The sequence below is a fragment of the Doryrhamphus excisus genome, linkage group LG15 (genome assembly GCF_037039965.1).
Source record: "Doryrhamphus excisus strain RoL-2023G ecotype Guam linkage group LG15, RoL_Dexc_Guam_v1.1, whole genome shotgun sequence".
Taxonomy (NCBI): domain Eukaryota; kingdom Metazoa; phylum Chordata; class Actinopteri; order Syngnathiformes; family Syngnathidae; genus Doryrhamphus; species Doryrhamphus excisus.
Genome location: NC_136371.1, coordinates 2,499,429 through 2,521,023, shown reverse-complemented (window position 1 = coordinate 2,521,023; position 21,595 = coordinate 2,499,429). Strand labels below are relative to the sequence as shown.

Here is a 21,595-nt window from a genome sequence, read left to right as displayed (position 1 = left end):
TCTCTTTATTTCGCAAGTTCGCTGTCAAATACTGTACATGCACATTTTGCATCTTTCAATAACCAGGAAAAAAAAACCCTGCATAGCCCGAGTACGAGTTCCACTTCATCATCCAACTAAGCAATCATGATGATACACTTACATAAGCGGAAAACGTACCAGAATAAGTTGAATTTTCATACTGCTACAGCTCACAAAAACAATATGACCTTTGACCTCAAATGTATTTCAACATCTTCTGCTGAGACGTATGCATACTTACATGAGTTGAGAATGTCGACCAAAAGAAAGGTACGAGGGGAAAATGTACAGATTTGACCTTTACACTCACCGTTATCCAACTCCTCAGGTTTATGTTCATTAGCCAATGATTGCCGACACATTGACCACAAAGCACGATGACAAAAAGGCTGCCGTTTAAAAATAAACACCTAATGGTTTTAAGCTCCACGTCCTCCGAGTACAGTTAGGTGCGCTCACTTAGCCTGACGGACTCCGTAAAGCCACTTGATCACTCTCGCATTCCTCTCGATGACAGAAACGCCGTAAGGAACACGCTCTTCTTCAGCGTTGTCTTGTTCATCCTCATCGCCGCCTTCGACCTGCCGTCCGGAGACGGCGCACTCGGACCCCGGCGCGCTGACGCTGCGGAAGCGAGCCATAGACACAATGTCAGAAGTGGAAGCAGTCAACTCCTGCAGGTCTGCGGGGTCCAAACCACACAGGTTGAAGAAGCGTTCCAACTCTGTTCCAGCTCGGGAAAAGCGGTCGCTCATGTCTGATTTGGAACGGGTCAGAGACGGCCGTTTCCTGGCGCTAGAGGAGGATAAACGTGTAATAGCCGGGGAGGAAGGAGGGAAAACAGGGATGCAGAGGGGAGATGAGGCAGGAAGTAGAGAGGCGGGAGCGTTGTCCGGTTTAGGAGGAACAGTGACAACAGGTTTCAGAGGCGTGTTTGTTGTTCGGAGGTACAGGTGTGAAGTCGCTGGGCGGAGCGGAAACTGGGGGTGCAATGGGAGTGGCTGAAGCGGTTGGCGGATAAAGAGTGGCGGCCTGCGAGCGGTCTGCACACGCGTGCTCTGAGGTATGACGTCCACCCTGCGCACAGTCCCTGCAGTCGGTGATGTAACACTTTCCACCCGGGCTGGTCCGGACACTTTCACTCTCACCTTGATGGGACTAGAACAATCAGATTGAGGTGGCGGTTCCAGACGTTCTTTTTTCTGCCGAGTCATCACAGTGGGGACAGTTGCATTATCAGTGGACTCTACATTGGCAGCCGCGCCGGGTCCGTCGCTCACATCGCTGATGAGATTACTCAGATGCTGCAAGTCAAGCTGGATGGATTCCTGCTTGGTTTTGGGTTGTGCGGGTATCTTCTTGGCGGGCCTCAAAGTGCCGATCGGACTCAGCAGAGGTTGACGTACCTCAGGGGGTCTCACTGGCTGCTGCTTGGACAGCGCCACTTGACTCTTCACATATTTAGCTTTGTCTGCTTCCAGTCTCTCCACCGCACTCTGCTTCGGTCTGCCTGCTGCGGGTGGATTTTGTCGGTAAAAATCCGCACCCACTGGGCCCTTCGGTCGCAAGCGAGGGGGCGCTGTAGCTACGGCAGTCCTCACAGACTGCTTCGATGGATGCTGGATCGTCCCTACGGGCATTGCTTTCGGAAAACAACCACCTGTTTTCTAATAATGTGCACCGTTGATTCTACAGGACGTTTCTCTTTCTGTTGGACTGGGACATTGTCAGCACCACTTTGTCGATGACCTGAAGAAGAGACACCAAATGTGAGCCACACTTCACCTGGAAACATTAAAAGTGACACTGACACGAGTGGATAAATATGTGCTTAGGGTGGGGTGGTGTGTGTGTGTGTGTGTGTGTGTGTGTGTGTGTCATATTCTGTAGACACCACACAGATTACACACACCTGCTACAGAAACATTTGCTTCTCTCTTTAAATAAAAGCAGCTGCCAGGCTTTGCTACAGGCTACTTCCTGCACTCTTAAAATTGCTGGGTTGTTTTTTTTTTTTTACCCAACCGCTGGGTTGAGCCTGTTGGGTCATTTAATTGGGTAATTTTTATTGAATTGGGTATTCTGAGAACCCAATTCATTGGGTTATCTCTGTTGGGTGTTATTTGCTGCTGGGTTGGAATTTCCATTATGTAAAAATAAAAATAAAAATAAAAATTAAAATAAAAATTAAAATAAAAAAAATAAAATAAAAAAAAATTAAAATAAAAAAAAATTAAAATAAAAATAAAACTTAAAATGAAAAAAATTCAAATACAAATAAAACTTGAAATAAAACTTAAAATTAATAAAAATAAAAGGTATATTGGCAACCCAATTTGCTGCGTTGAAATAACCCAGCAGTGTAGTAAATATGAACCCAGCGTTGGGTCATATGAACAACCCAATTATTGGGTTAAGATAACCAACCCAACTTATTGGGTTAAAATAACCCAACGTGAGGTTGGTCCAATATTTAACCAGCGCTGGGTTGGGAAACAACCCATATTGGGTTGTTTTTAACCCAGCATTTTTAAGAGTGTGAAGCTGGAGCCTTGCAATAACATGACTAGAACAACACAGGTTTTTCTTGTGATGCGCCATGCACTTTAAATACGCTACTACTTGAACATTGGCATCTGCCAGTCACATTGTTGCCATTCCAGTCAATGCCAGAACTTCTCTTTATAACTGCTTGCACTTTCTGTTCATTCTTATGGTCACCTATATCCAACACGTCATCACAGGGTCAATTTGAACAAAAAAAAATGTTATCACTTGAGGTACCATTGAAGTATACACACCCAGTTGGAATGCCAAAAGGTGAGCCAAACAAAAGCTGTGCCAATAATTAATAGTGTCAAGAGTCCAAGTCAAGAACCAGCATGTTGAGACAAACGAAAGGGACAAAAAAAAGGACAAAGTCTCACATAAGGCCAGGTAAACAATCTTAAAACATTCCCCCATACGTGTAAGTGAAGACACAGGGCCTGTACAGGCTTGCCCTCGTTAGCATAAAGTACATTCATGTAAACCCTTCTACCCTTCACAAATAAATCAACTAAGAGTACTTTTATAAAACTCAAAGCGAGTACTTACCTGGAAATAAAGCCGAGCCGCTAGCTACAAGAGCTAGGAGAGCTACTTGCCTGCTGTTTGAGTCCGGCTAGCCAAGACAGTTGTCCCTGCTAGTATGACGTTGAGCCAGGATGCCTGAAACCATTAGAGACAAACCTGTCTGACAACTCAAGAGAGCTCCGCGAGACTCCGCCCCTTATTGCTGATTGGTCCATTCGATTTCTGACTCGGAAGCGCGCTGGCTTGTTCACCTTAATTCACTTCCTGGATACTGGAACTGAAACAATATTTCATTTTTATGCAGGGAAGAATGTTTGGAGATAATAAATACATTTTTGTGCAAAGTATACTGAAAATAAAACAACCAGAAGACATTTATTTCCAAAATTCCCATTCAACATTCATTATAATTTATTTAACAACAAATGATAATAAAACACTTTGCAGTAGTCCTTTGCATATACTGTATATATATATATTGTTTTTCACTATCTTTTTTTTGAGTAACTACCAGAGTTAGCTCCATGTTATTCCAGGATTTTGACTAGCTGTAAATGATTACAGACCTCAATATAAATGACAATCTAAGCATGTACTGTATATAATATATTTAATGTCCCATTTATGAGGTGTTTGGTTGATACTTGACGCATATTTGTAAAAACTTTAGAAAGTAAAAAAAAAAATCATAAAATAAATTTAAAACATGTCAAGTTTTTGCTGGAAAATGTTTGTGATGATGACCTAATTGACTTAAAATCTTACACATTATGTTCAAATTAAAATATCAATTATACATAAGTCCACTAAAATATTATCCATTTGTTTTTATTTCTATAAAAAGGCATAATGGTGAATGAAATATTCAACACAATAACAAAATTTGGCTTGTTGGAATCCATTAGCCATACAGTAAATCCAGTGCAGTGATTACGGTGTGATGTTTTCCAGTGTTGTGCTCAGATGGCATTCATTCATTCATTTTTTATGCCGCTTATCCTCACGAAGATTGCGGGGGTGCTGGAGCCTATCCCAGCTGTCTTGGGGCGAGAGGCGGGGTACACCCTGGACTGGTGGCCAGCCAATCACAGGGCACATATAGACAAACAACCATTCACACTCACATTCATACCTATGGACAATTTGGAGTCGCCAATGAACCTAGCATGTTTCTGGGAGGAAACTGGAGCACCCGGAGAAAACCCACACATGCACGGGGAGATGCGCGCTAACCACTCGTCCACTGTGCAGCCGGGTCAGGAGACAGTGCAGTTTTTATCCTTGTCCTTAGCACCAAGACTGTGAGCTCGTCTCCGCCTGATACTCCCCCTCAGTCCCCACTGAACTGGCTCTTCTTCTTTTGTGTCTTTATCCTCGTTGACTTGATGTTTTCGAAGTTGGGGAGGTAAAGGAATCGGCTGTCCAAGGAAATAGCCCTCTTGCTCCGAGTCTGAAGATGAAGAGCAAGTGGAGCAGGAGTCTTCGTGTTTGTGCCGTCCCGGCTGTAGGACCAGTGAGTGGGCATCCTTCTCTCTTTCGTCACGGTCCAGAACGTCCAGTCGAGGGCGGTCGGCCTGTGAGCGTCGAAGGCGAGCATCTGAGGTCGGGTGAAGGTTTGAGTCAGACGAAACGCGGCAATGACTCCAACAACGGCGTAGACTGCGTTGGTAGTAAGAGGATCCATCTGCTTCAACAACCATAAAAAGAAACTTTCCTGATTCAAAGCGAGGTGGAAACTTTTCTTCAGCCTTATTCTTACCTAGTAGATCCATCTGAGGTGGGATTCCTTTCTGGAGATGCAACCTGCTTCCAAAACCTCCGTTTACTTCATCTTCATCCTGAGGGCTGTCTCCATTCTCAGGTGGCTCTTCTTCCTTCTCCTCTTCATCCTCTTCCTCATCAAGAGAATAGCTGCTGCTGATTGGTTCTCTGAAGCTGACTCTTGCTGTCCCGCTACGAGAGAATGCGGGTGGAGAATGGGAGGGGCTCTCCTCCGATTGGGAGGTATTTAAAGGGGATGAGTCCTGTGCTGTGAGGTCTCGAGTCTTAATAGGGAGTGGAGGTGGGAGGGGAGGTGATTCAGGTGACTTGACGGTGTGTGATGCTTTTGCCTGGAGAGGGTCTGAAGAAGACAATCGGAATCGGATGAATATGTGTGCAGAAAACTAACATTTAATAGAGATGTTTTGATGCCGTAAAAAGATGGTCTGCAATACCTGTCTTTACTTGAGTAGTCTTTTCCACAGAGTTCTGACAGTCACCAGTAGAGGTTCCTCTTGAATGGCGACTCGGGGCAGGATGTCCAGCATTTCCATTTAAAAGACCACTCACAGGCACTTTGATTCCACAGCCCTCGGGCAACAAATTGTAATGTGGAATGTTGCAAGGCCAAGAGGGCCTGAGGCCATTTCCTCGATGAATGTGAGGGAGAGGTGAATAGGAGCCTCGAGGATGACCACCGGATGACGGAATACCATTTTGAACCGGAGTCGAGCAGCTGACACCTAAGGGGAAAACATGGAAAAGAATAAAGTAATAATTATTTTCTGAAATATTTTAAAGACACATTATTTGAGATGATCATACCTCTGTTTTCCATTACAGTATAAATGCAGTCTTTTGCAGGACTTATAAGAGGCTTAACGCCCTCTATTGGTTGCAACGGAGAACCACACTGCAGTTGCTGGAGCCTGTCTGCTGCCCCGCAGCGTCTGTGTGGAAGTGGTCTACTCTGGAGTGCCGAGTCACAAGAGTCTGAGTTATTGGTGTCCTCTCCGAGTGAACAAGACCTGGAGCAGAAGATGAGCCCCCTGCGAGGGAGGAAGGGGCGTCCCAGCAGAGGTAGTCGACATCGGGCGCAGCAGAAACAAAACTCCGCAGCGTGCCAGTGCTGACCCTCGTATGTCATCTGGCTCTGGTCGATGCCTATGAAATTAAATGAAATTATAGCAGCAGCAAAACATGCAGGGCCCGTAATATATATTAGATATATTATAGATATTTCTTCAAAATAAAATATATATTTCCTCATAATATAATATTTATACAAAATATAATATTTCCTCACATATTTCATACTTCCTCATTTGTTTGTTTTCTACTGCTTTTCCTCACGAGGGTCACAGGAGGTGCTGGAGCCTATCCCAGTTGTCTTTGGGCGAGAGGCGGGGTACACCCTGGACTGGTGGCCAGCCAATCACAGGGCACATATAGACAAACAACCATTCACACTCACATTCATACCTATGGACAATTTGGAGTCGCCAATTAACCTAGCATGTTTTTGGAATGTGGGAGGAAACCGGAGTACCCGGAGAAAACCCACGCATGCACGGGGAGAACATGCAAACTCCACACAGAGATGGCCGAGGGTGGCGCCTTGCCTGCAGTCAAACAAGGTGGTGGGAGTGTCGTAGTATGCGGCTGGATAAGTACTTCTGGCACTACATTGAGGGAAACATAAATTCCATCTTGCACCGTGACATACCGAAGCTGAGCAAATGTTCCCCTCCCTTCAGAAACTGGGTCGCTGGGCAGAATTCCAACATGATACAAAACACACCTCCAAGACACCCGCTGCCTTGCTAATGAAGCCGAGGGTAAAGGTGATGGACCAGCCAAGCATGTTTCCAGACCTAAGCCTTATTTAGCATCTGTAGGGAATCCTCAAATGGAAGATGTGCAAGGTCTCTAACATCCACCAGCTCGGTGATGTCCTCATGGAAATAGGATTCAAGAGGCAATTTATGAAGCTCGAGTGAGCCAAACAGTAAGGTTATAACGCAGTGCTGGGAAATAATGGTAGCTATTAAAAATACTGATATTGATTTGGGCCCAATTTAGGGTCATCCTCACTTTTGCTACCAGTACTTTAAACATTAATGGGTGTGTGTTGGGGGCGCAGACCTCACAGCTAGGAGACCAGGGTTCAATTCCACTCTCTGCTATCTCTGTGTGGAGTTTGCATGTTCTCCCTGTGCATGCGTGGGTTTTCTCCGGGTACTCCGGTTTCCTCCCACATTCCAAAAACATGCTAGGTTAATTAGCGACTCCAAATTGTCCATAGGTATGAATGTGAGTGTGAATGGTTGTTTGTCTATATGTGCCCTGTGATTGGCTGGCCACCAGTCCAAGGTGTACCCCGCCTCTCGCCCAAAGACAGCTGGGATAGGCTCCAACACACCCCGCGACCCTTGTGAGGAAAAGCGGTAGAAAATGAATGAATGAATAATACTTTGGCATGCATGAATACAATTACTACCATCTTGTGGAGATAATAGAAACCACATCAGGAGGTTGCCTACAGCCATAATTGTTAGTGTCAGTCAATTCTAGACCTAATTTGCTTTTGTAGACATTACAATGTGCAACAGGGAGACTCTGGAGTTAACTGAATATGAATGAATGAATGAATGAATGGGTGTGTGTTGATTTACTTTGAAGTCACAGTAAATTTACACCGTTATACAAGCTGTAATACAACAACTTTACATTGCACCAAAGTATCATTTCTTCAGGGTTGCCCCATGAAAAGATATTTGCAGAAATGTGAGGCGTGTACTCGCTTTTGTGAGGCACTGAATTGTAAATGCTGTATCTACTGTATGATACACGTGGACCTAACATTGTGAAGGATGCATGGAAGATGTTCTGTTGTTCCAATATTCATTCATTCATTTTGGAGCCTATCCCAGCTGTCTTCGGGCGAGAGGCAGGGTACACCCTGGACTGGTTGCCAGCCAATCACAGGGCACATATAGACAAACAACCATTCACACTCACATTCATACCTATGGACAATTTGGAGTTGCCAATTAACCTAGCATGTTTTTGGAATGTGGGAGGAAACCGGAGTACCCGGAGAAAACCCACGCATGCACCGGGAGAACATGCAAACTCCAAACAGAGATGCCAGAGGGTGGAATTGAACTTGGGTCTCCTAGCTGTGAGGCCTGCATGCTAACCACTCGGACACCGCCCTGGATGTAAATATACACAAAGATACGTGGCATCATTTTTCACTGATGACAGAGGAAAATGATATTTTCTTACCAATGTGTTCTCCACAGGTATCACAATACTCTGCATACAGGGACTCATAGCATGAGCAGCAGTATGGGCGACACTCTCTCATGATGTAACGCTGACCGCCCAGCGGTGCCTCGCATTCAAAACAGCAGAAGTGCTTCATGTGCCAGAACCTTCCTTCCGCTTCTGTACATTCATCGGCAAAAATGATCTAAGATGAAAACAGAAAACAGAACAAGAGAGAGTGAATGTGACATAACACACAGCAGCGGTAACTCGTTGCAGATGGGCAATTTTCTTAAGGATTTGGGTTAATAACATAGTAAAAAAAAAAAAAAAAGATGCTGGCACCCTGCTCTTGTGGGCTTAACTAGAATCTTGTAGGTCAGTCGTGCCAGATCCATTAGTAAAGCAGGGGCTAATCTGATAAGTCACTCAGAGGCCCTTCATAGCAAGAACAGGTGACAGAAGTGTTGGAATGTTTATTGTTTATTGAAGTGTTATGTTTTTATCTTTTTAGTCCTATTTTATGCTCTTAATCTTCAGCTTTTAACTCCAGTGTTATGTTTTTTATCTTTTTAGTCCTATTTTATGCTCTTAGTCTTCAGCTTTTAACTCCAGTGTTATGTTTTTATCTTTTTAGTCCTATTTTATGCTTTTAGTCTTCAGCTTTTAACTCCAGTGTTATGTTTTTTATCTTTTTAGTCCTATTTTATGCTCTTAGTCTTCGGCTTTTAACTCCAGTGTTATGTTTTTTATCTTTTTAGTCCTATTTTATGCTCTTAGTCTTCAGCTTTTAACTCCAGTGTTATGTTTTTTATCTTTTTAGTCCTATTTTATGCTCTTAGTCTTCAGCTTTTAACTCCAGTGTTATGTTTTTATCTTTTTAGTCCTATTTTATGCTCTTAGTCTTCAGCTTTTAACTCCAGTGTTTCCTCAGGGGGGGGGGGGTCCTCCACACTGGGGGCTGTGTCAGGTCTGCTGAGGGGGTTCCATCCTTGGGTCCCTTCGACCCGGCCGGCTGGGGGTTCCTCCCTTTAATGTGGGGGTCCGCACGTCTGTTGGAGTCGGGGGGCCCGGGTGCTGGTCCTCCGATGGCACCGCCTGCAGCTCCTCCCAGTGTGGACGGCCCCAAAGGTGGCGTTTCCTTGTTCCTCAGTGCCATGCCATGTCTCCCTACTGTGTGTGATTGTGTGTGGGCGGGGGGGGGGGGTCTAGTATGGAGGGTGGGAAGGAGGGGCTTTCTTTTGTTTCTTTGTTTTTTCCTTTTAATTGTGGTAATTGTTTTGATTCTGTTAAGCACTTTGTGTTGCATGTCTTTGCAGGAAAAGTGCTATACAAATAAAGTTGATTTGATTTAGATGCTCCTCTGGAGGTTCTTCAGTTTGTCTTAAAGGTACAGCACTCATACAGTGGACAATAATAGGGAACATTTATTAAGAAATTGAAGTTCCTAGGGCCTTATGAATATTGATTCTAACGATTAGAACCAGTTACTCACTGAACCGGTTTCATTATTTCATTTTATAACACAACAACATTAGAAAGATTGCTGCTGTTGTTGAGAATTCATGACAATCACCTCATCACAAGCTTGACATCGGGGCTTGAGTCTCTCGGCGTGATGCCGGCCGCAGTAGATCTGTCCTTCTTGGTAGAAGTAGATCAGATCCACCAACAGCTCACTGCAGCAGGCACACTGGAAACACTGGGGGTGCCAACAACTGCTGTTTCCCGCCCGATTGGCAAACACTGCAATGTCTCCGCCATTGATCTTTCTGCCACACTGTGGAAAAAAAAATACTTCAATGAGAGAGGGCGGGGTGCAGGAGGAGGGACGCTTCAGGTATAGACTTATGTACTGTATATATATATATATATATGTACATAAAATAAAAATGCTGCTAGACCTGCTTGCAGACAGCTCCAGTCATGGTGACGGGGAAGAGTCTGACAACGCCTCGGCCCACATTGTCTCGTTTCCTCTGTTGGCTGAACAAACGTAACTCCTTCCTCTCCTCCTCTTTTAAAGAGTTGCAATACTGTGGCTGCGGATGTACACAGAAATAGGTAAACTGCATTTAAATGTTCATACTACGGATCGACCGATATGGGTTTTTTTCGGGCCGATGTCGATACCGATTTTTTTTTTCCATCACCTTAAGCCGATGGCCGATTTTGCTTGGGCTGATATTTGTGGCCGATACTGCTTTTGATCCCTTACATGAAAAAATGACCATGACAACAAATATTATCACATACTACAGTATTAATTGGCCCTGTACCCTAGAAACCCGCCCATGAATGATACGGGAAAAGGCGGAAATGATACTGTGTCAAAGCCCAGGACAGTGATACTGATAAAATATAGAGTTTAACCATGTCCAGTATCAGCCCCCGTAGCTGTCCACTCAGAGCGCGCTGCTCTGGTATCGTGCCCGTGAAACCAATCAGAGAACAGCACACGAGCGTGAACACACAGCAACACAAAGCTGCCCCGGCGGATGCCTGACTGTAAATCATGCGGTGGAAAAATACATCGGCAAACCCATGCGCGTATCGGCCGATACCGTTACAAGGAAAAAACGCAAATATCGGTCCGATGATGTATCGGTCGATCCTTAGTTCATACATAAACAAAGTCACATATTCATTGTCATGTTTGTACAAATTGAGTGTGGCTTTATGTAAAGGTGTGTATCCAGTACTTATTTTAACTGTTTGCCTTGGGTGGAGAGCTTAGGTAACTGAAGCAGTGAAAAAAAAAAATCCTGTCTTGAAGTACTACATGGCTTCTTCACTGCTTCTTCCACAAAAGGTCTCCCCTCTTTGTTAATGATATCAACGTAATCACTCTGTATCAATATTGCACAGTGGTGTTACCTCACTATCGTGGGCAGGAAGTTGATGCAGCAATTGTTTGATTCGGTATCTTTCCCCTGCGCTATTCACATACGGCACCCTGTCCTCTGGCAAGCAGCTGAAATACTGGTAAACCTGGTAAACAGACGTGTTCATGCAACAAAAATCAGCGTTATTGAAAGAATACATTCTTCAGCAAGTTCTTCAGCAAAGGGGGTCAACCTGCTCAGGCTTGAGCCCAGATGGAACCCATGCATACTCCTCAGAGGCGCAGCCCGAGTCGTCGTCGGAGATGGAGTGTCTCTGAAAATCGGACACCAACTTTGTCATCATCTTTTCCAGCTGGCCTGGCATCGAGCGCACGGCATGATCTTCTCGCACACACTTGCAGTGCACACAGATCTTCCTGTGGACACAATGAATTAAGATGTGGGCTCTTTTGTTGTACTCAGGCAGAAACCATGACTAACAATATGTACATGATCAAAATATGCAATGAAAAAAAAATGTGTGCGTACTGTGAGGAGGATGGTTGCAATGCATGTATAGAGACAGCTACATTTCTGCGCACTGATACTCTTTTAGCTGCTTTTGCAGATATTTTTCCAGCTACGTTCACTGAACAACAACAAGCTGACAAAACTAAAGCACGGACATGGATCAAATATCGGAAATTCACAGGTGCTTTATCAGCGATTTCTGATGCATAAGTTACAATACTGAATTCAACGATACAGGAGCTGAAACTGCCAAAATGTGTTTAAGACGCATAATTAAAAACTGGATATGTGAATTAAAACTTTGCACAGATATATTATTACGGTACGGAACCTTTTTTTTTTAAACCAAGCAGCGAAAAACATCTGCAGTTACAAAAAGAAAATTCAACCACTACATATGAATTTAACTGTTTCTTCTACAATACTGCACGGCGGACAAGTGGTTAGCACGCTGGCCTCACAGCTAGTAAGTTCAATTCCACGCTCGTCCAACTCTGTGTGGAGTTTGCATGTTCTCCCCGTGCATGCTTGGGTTTTCTCCGGGTACTCCGGTTTCCTCCCACATTCCAAAAACATGCTAGGTTAATTGTCAATTGGTATGAATGTGAGTGTGAATGGTTGTTTGTCTATATGTGCCCTGTGATTGGATGGCAACCAGTCCAGGGTGTACCCCGCCTCTCGCTCGAAGACAGCTGAGATAGGCATGAGGAAAAGCGGTAGAAAATAAATGAATGAATTAAAGTTTCTTCTACAATATTTTGAAATGTAGGAAACGCAGCATAGTTCTTTGACTCCCAGTAATAATTTAATACTTTTGTAATAGTTTACAAAACTACACAGAAAAGTCCAAACTGATAATCAACCACTTCACCAGGAGCGTTTAGTGTTCCATCATTCGCACTCAGTGACTAAATTAGATTTGAATCCCATCATTGATGAAGGTGATACACAGAGATCATGACTTGTTGTTTCTGCACACATTGGACCAACATCCCGCTTCCATTAAGGGTGGCAAGATCCTTCATTTGTGTCCCAAACAGGCGGGAAATAAGGTCAGTGGCTTAAGTTAGGGGGGAGGGAAGATGGGAGTGATAATCTCCCTCAGGCTAACATCACACCCCCTCTCATCATTGGACTCCACATCTGTCACCGGGTGGACGCGTTTGTGGGAGCAAAATGGAGGGCTCACTTTGGACGGCAGGGGAGAGGCATGTTTGGGGGGGGGGGCGACCATGTGGTAAATTATTGCACGTAGAGTATATCTGTGTTGCATAAGAGGCTGCCAGCTGGTACTAGTGGCTCAAGTTGGCACAAAGCTGCTTTATCCAAGCACAGAACCCTCACACACTAACACTTAGTGTGAACGCATATACACAATTGTATGTAAACAACATGGCAGCACCTTTTCTCCTGTAAATTTGAGCTACAGTAACATAACATGGGTGTCGACTTTCAGTCTATCAGCAGACCGACATTTCATATCATCTTTAAGATGCTCTTCACCCACAATTAACATCTTCTCAGGACCCCGACCTAAGCTTAGGTGCTCTATATAGGATCATGCACTTCCTGTCACAGCCACAACATTACAACAGTGAAGCTCTTCTTTACCTGCAATCATGACAAATCAGCCCCGGTTATCACGACGACGTTGTCCCATCCAGAGTGGTGCTCTTCTACAAAAGTAGCCATTCAGTCCATTTGCGCTGCTCTTTTTAATTTCACTGCCACCCCCGTCGCCCACTCTGCTCCTATGCTGACAGCTGGCTCAAACAAAAGGCTTGACCACACTGAATATGAGCCAGATACTCCAGTATGACACACACAGTTCTCAAAGGACATGCACACTCATGTGACTTGTGAATTTACTCTAAAAGCCAAAAAAAAACCAAGCGCCGGCTGTTATATTACGTGTATCATTTCATCAGCTTGCCTTCAAAGTCCAAACTGCTGCATCGGATTCAAACTACATGAGCAATACTTGTTTCATGCAGGTATTACTCATAGACTGTAAATGTCAGACATGGAGTGCAGTATGTGTCATCGTGATCAAAGAACATGAGAGCACATTGGGACAACAGTGGGCTCGAGTTTTCGTGGCACAGCGCATGGTGGCGGAGCGCGGCACAGCCCACGCAGTGGTAATTTGGTCCAGCGCACCACTGTTGTGCAGTCAATTTGGTAGACTGGCGGCGCACCAGCGGAGGTATCTACATTTTCAGCTTGGCGCAGTGACAAATTTGTGACAAAAAAGTGTGAAAAAGGTGCACTGAAAGCTAGCCAGCTTCGACCTGGTCTATTCATGCCGCTGGCGAAGCGCACCACCCACGACGTAGTGTACATGATGCATGATGCGCTCTGATGCGAAGTCCAGTCCTGCACATTTAAAGGCAATGGGATGCTTTCATTTGATTGGTTAAGATTACACACGGCTGTGTTGAACCCTCTCACGCCTTCTCTCCTCCCTCTTTGCCAATTGCGCCAGTTGGAGGGACGGAGGCGTGGGTGCGCCACGCTGTGCCGGACTGCGCTGCTCACAAAAACTGCAGAGTGCCGCTTAGCCTCACTTGGGTCACAAGTATGCTGGAGCCTATCCCAGCTGTCTTCGGGCGAGAGGTGGGGTACACCCTGAACTCTTCGCCAGCCAGCCAACAAACAATCATTCACAGTCATGTTCATACCGATGCACAATTTGGAGTTGACCACCATTTCCTATCGATGAGCCAGGTCTGTGCTTGAATGTTGTCAGCTTCTTGTTGTTAGCAAACGTAGCATGAAGAATATCAGCAAACTATGAGAGAGTTGCAGTTCATTGCAAAGGTTTTTAATTTTTTTTTTTTTTATAGGTTTTGTTTTTATTTATAGGGTGATAGCCAGTAATACTGGCTCTCTGTGGTACTTTGGTGTCACTACTAACTGCAGTGGCTAAGTCCATTAATGATGCTTGTCATGGCCATGATTAAGACCGGTGTCCCGGATGGGTCACATTTGTTGTATGCATCTGCTCTTATTCTGTGCAGACCATTGTTAAGCCGATTATCCAAATATACTGTACACACACCAACAACATACGTTACAATACCATCATGACAAGACCTTATACTCTGTGTGAATTTTTTTTAACATTGTATGCATCCTCTGATAATAATAGTAATAACAGTATACAGTTACAGTTTTAAGGTTTACGTGTCTGATGTGGCAAAATAATAGTAAACATAAAATGATGGACCTGATAATATATAATAGTATGTATAGTATGTGACCACCACAAAGAAATGTGACCCCCCCCAAAGGTCAAAAACACATTGTGAGAAAAAATAACAAATATTTCCTGCCAAGGCGACATCCCATCCTAAAACCTCCTTCGCTTCATACCTCCAGCCGTGGACACGGAAGCCGGGACACTGGTCTCCGCAGCGTATGCAGGGCTGGCCTCTGTCTGGGTCATCTTCTTCCTGCTGGAAACAAAACACCTTAGTTCACATCCTTTCCTACCATAAGCAGACAATTCGAGTTCAGTGTGAGAGGCTGGTACATACTAGGTTTGTATGCATCGGCACATTTATAGCAACAATAGCATCATGAGAGTCGAGCTCAAAGTGGTGGAAAATGGGCTGTCTATGTATATTGCACAGGGATTACTAAATGGCACGTAAGATTCTCCATGCATTCACTCAAAATCCTGCATCAGCATTATTACTGCACATGATCTGGCAGGGATATGATCCCTGAGACCAACACTATACAATAACATAAGTATGTTTAAGTACATTGAGACATCAGCACTATGCATTCACGTCAAACAGGTTTTCAGCCCATGTCCGCACCAACACAAATATTGTAAACACTGGTTTTATTTAAAAAAAACAACAAATGCAACAGATTCATTAATGAATTCCGAACTTTACTCTGAGCTTGCAGAAAACACAGATGTGTGACTTGCAGGTCATATAAAAAAAAAAATCAATAGTCTCAAAAAGGTGCTGAGTATGAATTAAACCCAGCGTCTGAGCGAGTGTGTGTGTGTGTGTGTGTCTGTACAGTGTCTATGTTCTCTTATTTTAAAGCTGGGCGGAAGGAAGCAGCCACAGGATGAGAGCTGCACCCTTTCCCTCAACTTTCTTTTCCTCTAATTCAGCTTTAACAACTACAGTATCTCCAGTGTTCTGAGTTTTCTTCATTTAAAAAAATATACTTTAAAGTACCGTATCCACAGAATACTTTTCCACTTCAAAATTGACTCAACAGATTTGACTCAGACAGAATTTGCACGCAAGCAAAACACACACAAACAGTATTTGCTGATCTTCCCAAACGTGCCAACAAACTGTAATTGCAGATGAATGGCGCTTGCCAACAGACAGTTTAATGGGGAAAGCACATGATTTGAAGAGGAGGCGTGTACCTACCTGCTCAGTGTGACTGTACACACCTTACATGGATGACTGAAGCCATAATTTAAATCAGCAGTGAGCTCAACGCTGTTTTTATGCACAGTTGAACACTGACTCTGTGGTTCAAAACGTTCCATGCACAAAATTACCACCAATCACACGGAGCTGCAGAAACTTAAATTTTTTGTCTGATTTTGTTTTTGATTAAAATGTTTCTCGGTTCTCATACACTGACCCAGTTATCGTATAATATTGCAAGTAAAAAACTGTATATTACCCCTGCCCTGCCCAAGGAAGAGCACTCATTGTCGGACACACTTTGTCAGAAGCACCTCTGGTGCCGTGGAGCTTAGATGAACCGGGACGTGTCCATCTCGCCTGCCCGAGGAGGAACACTCATTGTCGGATACAATTTGTCAGAGGCACCACTGGTGCCGTGGTGCTCAGAAGCCGGACATGAGGGTTCCGCATTTACAAAGTGCAGACCATCTTGACACAACATCAGTTGTGGAAATGTGGTCATTACACGTTTTTTTTACGGGACTACCTGTCGGTTGTTGTGAAAAAGACATCGGCGAGCTTGTAATTAGCATGCATGCAGGTAAGACGCGTCCTGTATGCACATAGTGCAAAATAAAAAAGTGCAGCAGAGCAGATGAGGAGGGCAGGCTTACCCTGACATGCCCATATAAGGCTCACTGTGATGTCACAGGGAGCCTGTGTTCAAAATAACTCTTCAAAACGGAGCGTTTAGAGCCATCCCAAAGTTCTTTCAGGGCTCACTTCCATATGAGCAAACCTCATTATTTGAAACTTTGGCATTGAGAATACAACATTCTGACAATATTTATAATTCAGAAATGTTGTCCCCTTAAAACGTGGATGCACTACTCGTGATTCATTGTCTTATCATTTGTGTTGCACACACTTCCAGTAAGGTACAAGCAAATGACAAGAGCCCTAAGCTGTTATTTTCCTGACACTCTGACACAAGATAAATTGCCTGTACATTCAACTCTCTCAGAACGATCATTAGGATGTCCAAGAATGAGCGTCAACAGCCGCAGGATCCAAAACAAACTGTAGTCACCCTGCTTGATTACAGGATACTCTACAGTGTTTTGCTGACATGCCAGTCAGAGAGTGACAGATGAAATGACAAGATATGATCATGTTTGAATTTCCGACTTGCGTGCATTCAGTTGTGTTATTTTAAATATACAAACCAAGAAAATGATCATCATGATCAATCATAGCAATACAACACGTCATGCATGGTAGTGGTTGCAACATGGTCTGGGGCTGCAGGACTGCTGGCATCAAGGTTGAGGAGCACAATGTGTCAAACATCTCGTGATGACCAAAGTAACAAATAAACGCAAAAGGGCTGCATGTATGTTGCGTGTTATGAAGTGGACCAACATGACGTGATTGGTTAGCTCACGCAAGTAATAAATACAGTGTCCCTGCAGCCATCCACTTAGACTCATCTGTTGTGGCCCCGGAGAGGGTAAACATTAACAGAAGAGGTGAGAGGTCAGATGTTTCTGCTTTGGCGTGTTGAGTGGATACTGCTCTCCTGAATGGGCAGGTTCAAACAGACCACATTCATTCATGCCAGAGACTTCTAAAGGTGCCACTTTCTAGTTAGCGCTTGGATGTTTGCTCATCACTGCTTTAACCCTAACCGCGCTTGACAAATCATACATGTATCAAGTACAATAACAGCAGCTCTATTCTATTCTGTTTATATTCAAGTGAACTGGGGAAAACACACATATACACGACTTACATCAATCATATTAAATTTGTCTTTCAAGGGGACCTATTGTGCTTATTCCACTTTTCTGACCTATAAATGTATTTAGACTGTTGTATTCTTGTTTCAAAAATTAGGTTTTTGCATTTGGAAGTGAGTCCTGAAAAAGTTTGGGATGGCTCAAAACGCTCAGTTTCAAAGGGTGTTGCCAAACTGTTCCTTTGTGATGTCACAGAGGATGGGCGTGGCTGTAGGCCAGATACCCCAAGCTCTGCTTCTGTGTTTACTTTGCTAGCAATGCTTTGTAAAAAGTGTTTCTTTGGGTGTTAAGGAAAGCCACATTTGTTTACAATTCCTAAAGACGCCACCATCAGGCACAAGTGGTTGGAGTTCCTGATTCCCTTTCAGCAAAATTAATGTATTTTATTTCACACTGGACTGTTTCGTGAACATGGGCCGGTGTGCAGCTGGACTAGCTGACAAACTAATGCTGAAGCCTGACGAAAAAGAAGAATCAGAAAGAGCAAGTACTAAGTAACAATTTATCCGTGTCCTAACTGTGTTTATTTGGTGCAAGTCATGGAGCAAAAGCGGTTGTCTGTGTAGCATTATAGAGTGTGCATACAGGAAGCGGGGTTGCTATTAGCTGTTTCCCACCACAATTAGTGGCTTTACCAGAGTAGTCCTGCAAAAAAACATTACACGTAATCGATGCTGTAGAAAACCTAATGCTAAAATTAGCATAATAGGCGCCCTTTAAAAGTGAAATGCTCTGCGTACTTGTTCAAAGTACAAGTTTCGTTCAAACAACTGTGATATAAGTCACAGTTTCGAGTATGTCCATACTATACAAGTATATATTTAAAATGATAACTAAATTAAAACATAATTTAGTTACACTGTACACTAATTTTAAGGATATATAAAGCACAGTAGGGCTCCAGCTAACGCTTGGTTTCTTAGTTGGTTAATCTGAAGCCCATTGTTTTGATTCATCGAGCAATAACCTGGGCCTGGGGCGGACCAAAGCGATATTATGAACCAAAAACAAAATGTTGGTCGTTTGGTCTGCCACATACCACAAAGGAGGTAAAACATTTCAATCACCGCTTTTCAAAGTTAAAGCTAGTAAAAGTAGTCCCACTGTTTCACTGACTGAGACTTTGAAAAACTTGTTTAATATACGAGTTAGGGACTCTTAAATATCACAAGTGGTGTAAAAATCAACAACAGCAGATACAAGTTGTTGCAGCCTAATGCCAAACTCGTTTTTCTAGTGTGGATGTGAGTGTTAAATATTGATGAAGTACTGATGAAGTACATTAATACTTAAGTGTGGTGACTGTAAGCAGAACAGATGTTCTGACTACTTAAATACTACTAATTGAAGTATTTACACAAAGGGACATGTCATTTGATCTGGACTTACATGCAGTAGGTGCACAACCTACTTTGATACAATATGAAAGGTCAAAACATATGCAAAAATAATACTAGGGTTGTTTTTTTGTTTTTTTTAATCAAATTTGGTTTTGGAGTTAGGATAGTTAAGATAGTAATGTTTTAATATGCAGTTACGAGTTTCTAATGCTGTAGATCAGGGGTCTCAAACTCCACTGGAGCTAGGGTCTGGGCAAGGCTGGGCCTTCAGGTTTTCAAAAAAACCCCCCAAAAAAACGCATTTATTAAAAACAGAAAAATATACAAACTTTTTCAGTGCTTTGGTTCCGATTTTCTACAATAAAAGCTCTGATAAAACATTCCACTGTTCTCAAATTTTTCTGCACAAAATAAGACAAAAAATAAATAAACAAATCAAGAATAAAGAAAATCAATCAATCAGTAATAAATAAATATAATAATAATAATAATAATAAAACGGCAAATAATAAAAACGTAAGAAACCACATATAGTTGGTGGGTAGACAAATTATTTTTTTCAGATTAAAATGAACAAAGCATTATTAGAGCCCTGTAGACATGACAAAACACGACTATAGTCACATTTATTCTCTTTTTATTTACAACATATTGCGCAACTGCAGGGTCTTGAGACACATGCTAACTCGCAAACTAGAGAGCTAGCGACCTCAACGGTAGCCTTTAAGTTATTTCCTTTCAACTTAAATAGCCAAAAACTTACCACTTCCACACGGATAGGGAGGATAACTATTAACAGTTATTTAACCTTTAACATGAACATTAATCAAACGTAATAATTTTTTCTGGGTACATGATACCATACAGCATCCATATCAAACTTGTGCGGGCCGCACTAACATTAAACTTTCATATCAAGGCGGGGGCCGTGGGCCGCCTGTTTGAGACCCCTGCTGTAGATTGATGCACAGATGGAAATGGACAAATGCGGTGTGGTTTGCATTCAAATGTGTCACCCCCATATGTGAATTTGACAAGACAGATCATGATATAATTGATGGAGACAGTCTGGGACAAATCCAATGTGTGCTGCACCGCCAGATGTCTCATGATGGCGGCACAGCTGCTGGTTGGGTGACACAACACATCTGCTCATTACACGATACTAAACACACTTCCAAATAGTAACACAATCTATTATCAACTGCTGCCACGATGACTATATTAGGACTGTTGCAACACGTTTTATCTGCATCGTCCCATCCTGCACAGGTAAGAGGCCATTATGTCACCGCTCCCCTGACTCACCTGGGACGCCCGTAATGACTCAAGTAACAAAGAACTCGGAGAGAAAAGCTGAAAAATCAACAGGAGTTTAGCTTAAAATGAAACTTGGTGCGCTTTAAAAACAAACAATACGATTGCACAGGTGAGGGTAGAAGAAAGTTCAGGCAGTCCAGGGCAAGTTTCAAATGACAACGAACAGAAAAAACGTAGTTAAACAATGGTAATAATCGTGAAAATTTAAGGAAGATGCTAATTTAAGTGACTAAAGTCGTAGGTGAACATAAAAGTGTTTAAACAGCACACTTACCGAGCGGTTTGACCGTCGCTTTTTAGACCCGCGTAGAAACATGATGGACGTTTTTGGTTATAAGTATTGTATAATAATCCCACTAAATACATATAATGTGAAGACAAAGACGTATGATTGTAGTCAGTAGACAGTATGTAATAAACTACATGATGTTTCCTCAAACTACGTCGCACCGTCTTTGCCAACTACTTCGGTAACTTAACAAGTTGGCGTCACTACAAAAAACAACATCCTGTTCGGTATTTCAACGTTAAATATATGGAAGCATCACTGGTAGCGATTTTAATAAGAAAATGCCCAAACAACGAAGCGTACATGTGGAGTAAACATTCACTGATCACATTTACATTTTAAAGAAGCAGCGAACGATTTAACTGCGATAATGTGACACAATAGAGACTTTTAATTTGAAAGTGTGACGATGTAACTACCGGCAAAACGTGACTTCCCTCCAGCTATACCTGTCGTTAGTAGAGGTGTGCAGCTCGGCCTGTGCTTCCACACGGACAATACAGGAAGTGCTTTTATACAAGACTCACCACTTCAATGTCTGAAAAATAGTCTGTATCACTGAGCATTTAACATTTGGTACGAAAACTTGAATCGGACACGGCTGATTAAGTTCTGCAGATGTAATTAATTTCGCGATAAATAAAAAAAAAACAGTTACGTGGAAAAATTACTTGGTGAGATTAACGTCATTGATTAAATACATCTAACAGAATAATATTTGTCATACTCACCACCTAATAAGCATTCTGTGGGACCGGATTCAAGCGCTAGGGACCGTATACTGTACTGCTTAGTAATCTGCTGCCACCAAGTGGCGATTTGGTAGAAGGCAAGTGGAGCACAAAATAGCTGCCTTTTTCCTCCCCAGTAATATTTGGGTCTTATGTCGTTTTGTGTATATTAAATCCTACATGTTATTGATTTTATGTGATATTTTAAAATACACTGTGTTGATTTATGCATGTTT

At 42.9% G+C, this 21,595-nt stretch overlaps 2 protein-coding genes across 9 annotated transcripts; both read right to left on the bottom strand.

Moving 5' to 3' along the window:
* Positions 1–167: 167 nt before the first annotated feature.
* fam110a (family with sequence similarity 110 member A) lies at positions 168–3,311 on the bottom strand. 2 transcript variants are annotated; one of them, XM_058051006.2, is made up of 2 exons: positions 3,118–3,311; positions 168–1,770 (listed from the first exon to the last, which is right to left on the bottom strand). In XM_058051006.2, exon 2 carries the CDS (start codon positions 1,659–1,661, stop codon positions 477–479), a length of 1,185 nt encoding a protein of 394 aa, XP_057906989.2. In that variant the 5' UTR covers positions 1,662–1,770; positions 3,118–3,311; the 3' UTR covers positions 168–476. The 2 variants fall into 2 exon arrangements, with proteins under 2 accessions (XP_057906989.2, XP_057906990.2); XM_058051007.2 differs by having other exon boundaries at positions 3,168–3,311.
* Positions 3,312–3,468: 157 nt separating this feature from the next.
* Positions 3,469–21,002, bottom strand: prickle3 (prickle homolog 3). Of its 7 annotated transcripts, none has more exons than XM_058050979.2 (11): positions 20,614–21,001; positions 14,862–14,944; positions 11,209–11,392; positions 11,008–11,121; positions 10,035–10,172; positions 9,707–9,910; positions 8,149–8,335; positions 5,683–6,021; positions 5,313–5,600; positions 4,856–5,218; positions 3,469–4,810 (listed from the first exon to the last, which is right to left on the bottom strand). In XM_058050979.2, the coding sequence occupies exons 1-11, from the start codon at positions 20,653–20,655 to the stop codon at positions 4,353–4,355; spliced, it is 2,400 nt and encodes a 799-aa protein (XP_057906962.2). In that variant the 5' UTR covers positions 20,656–21,001; the 3' UTR covers positions 3,469–4,352. The 7 variants fall into 7 exon arrangements, with proteins under 7 accessions (XP_057906962.2, XP_078652643.1, XP_078652644.1 ...); XM_058050981.2 differs by having other exon boundaries at positions 3,470–4,783; positions 20,614–20,992; XM_058050982.2 differs by having other exon boundaries at positions 3,470–4,780; positions 20,614–20,992.
* Positions 21,003–21,595: the final 593 nt, after the last annotated feature.

Coding starts and splice junctions, on each gene's coding strand:
- fam110a (XM_058051006.2), bottom strand. CDS start 1,661: ATGCCCGTAGGGACGATCCAGCATCCATCGAAGCAGTCTGTGAGGACT.
- prickle3 (XM_078796517.1), bottom strand. CDS start 20,655: ATGTTTCTACGCGGGTCTAAAAAGCGACGGTCAAACCGCTCG. Junction 11,122..11,208: donor CTGGGCTCAAGCCTGAGCAG/GTTGACCCCCTT, acceptor TCTGTTTACCAG/GTTTACCAGTATTTCAGCTG. Junction 5,219..5,312: donor GACTACTCAAGTAAAGACAG/GTATTGCAGACC, acceptor TGTCTTCTTCAG/ACCCTCTCCAGGCAAAAGCA.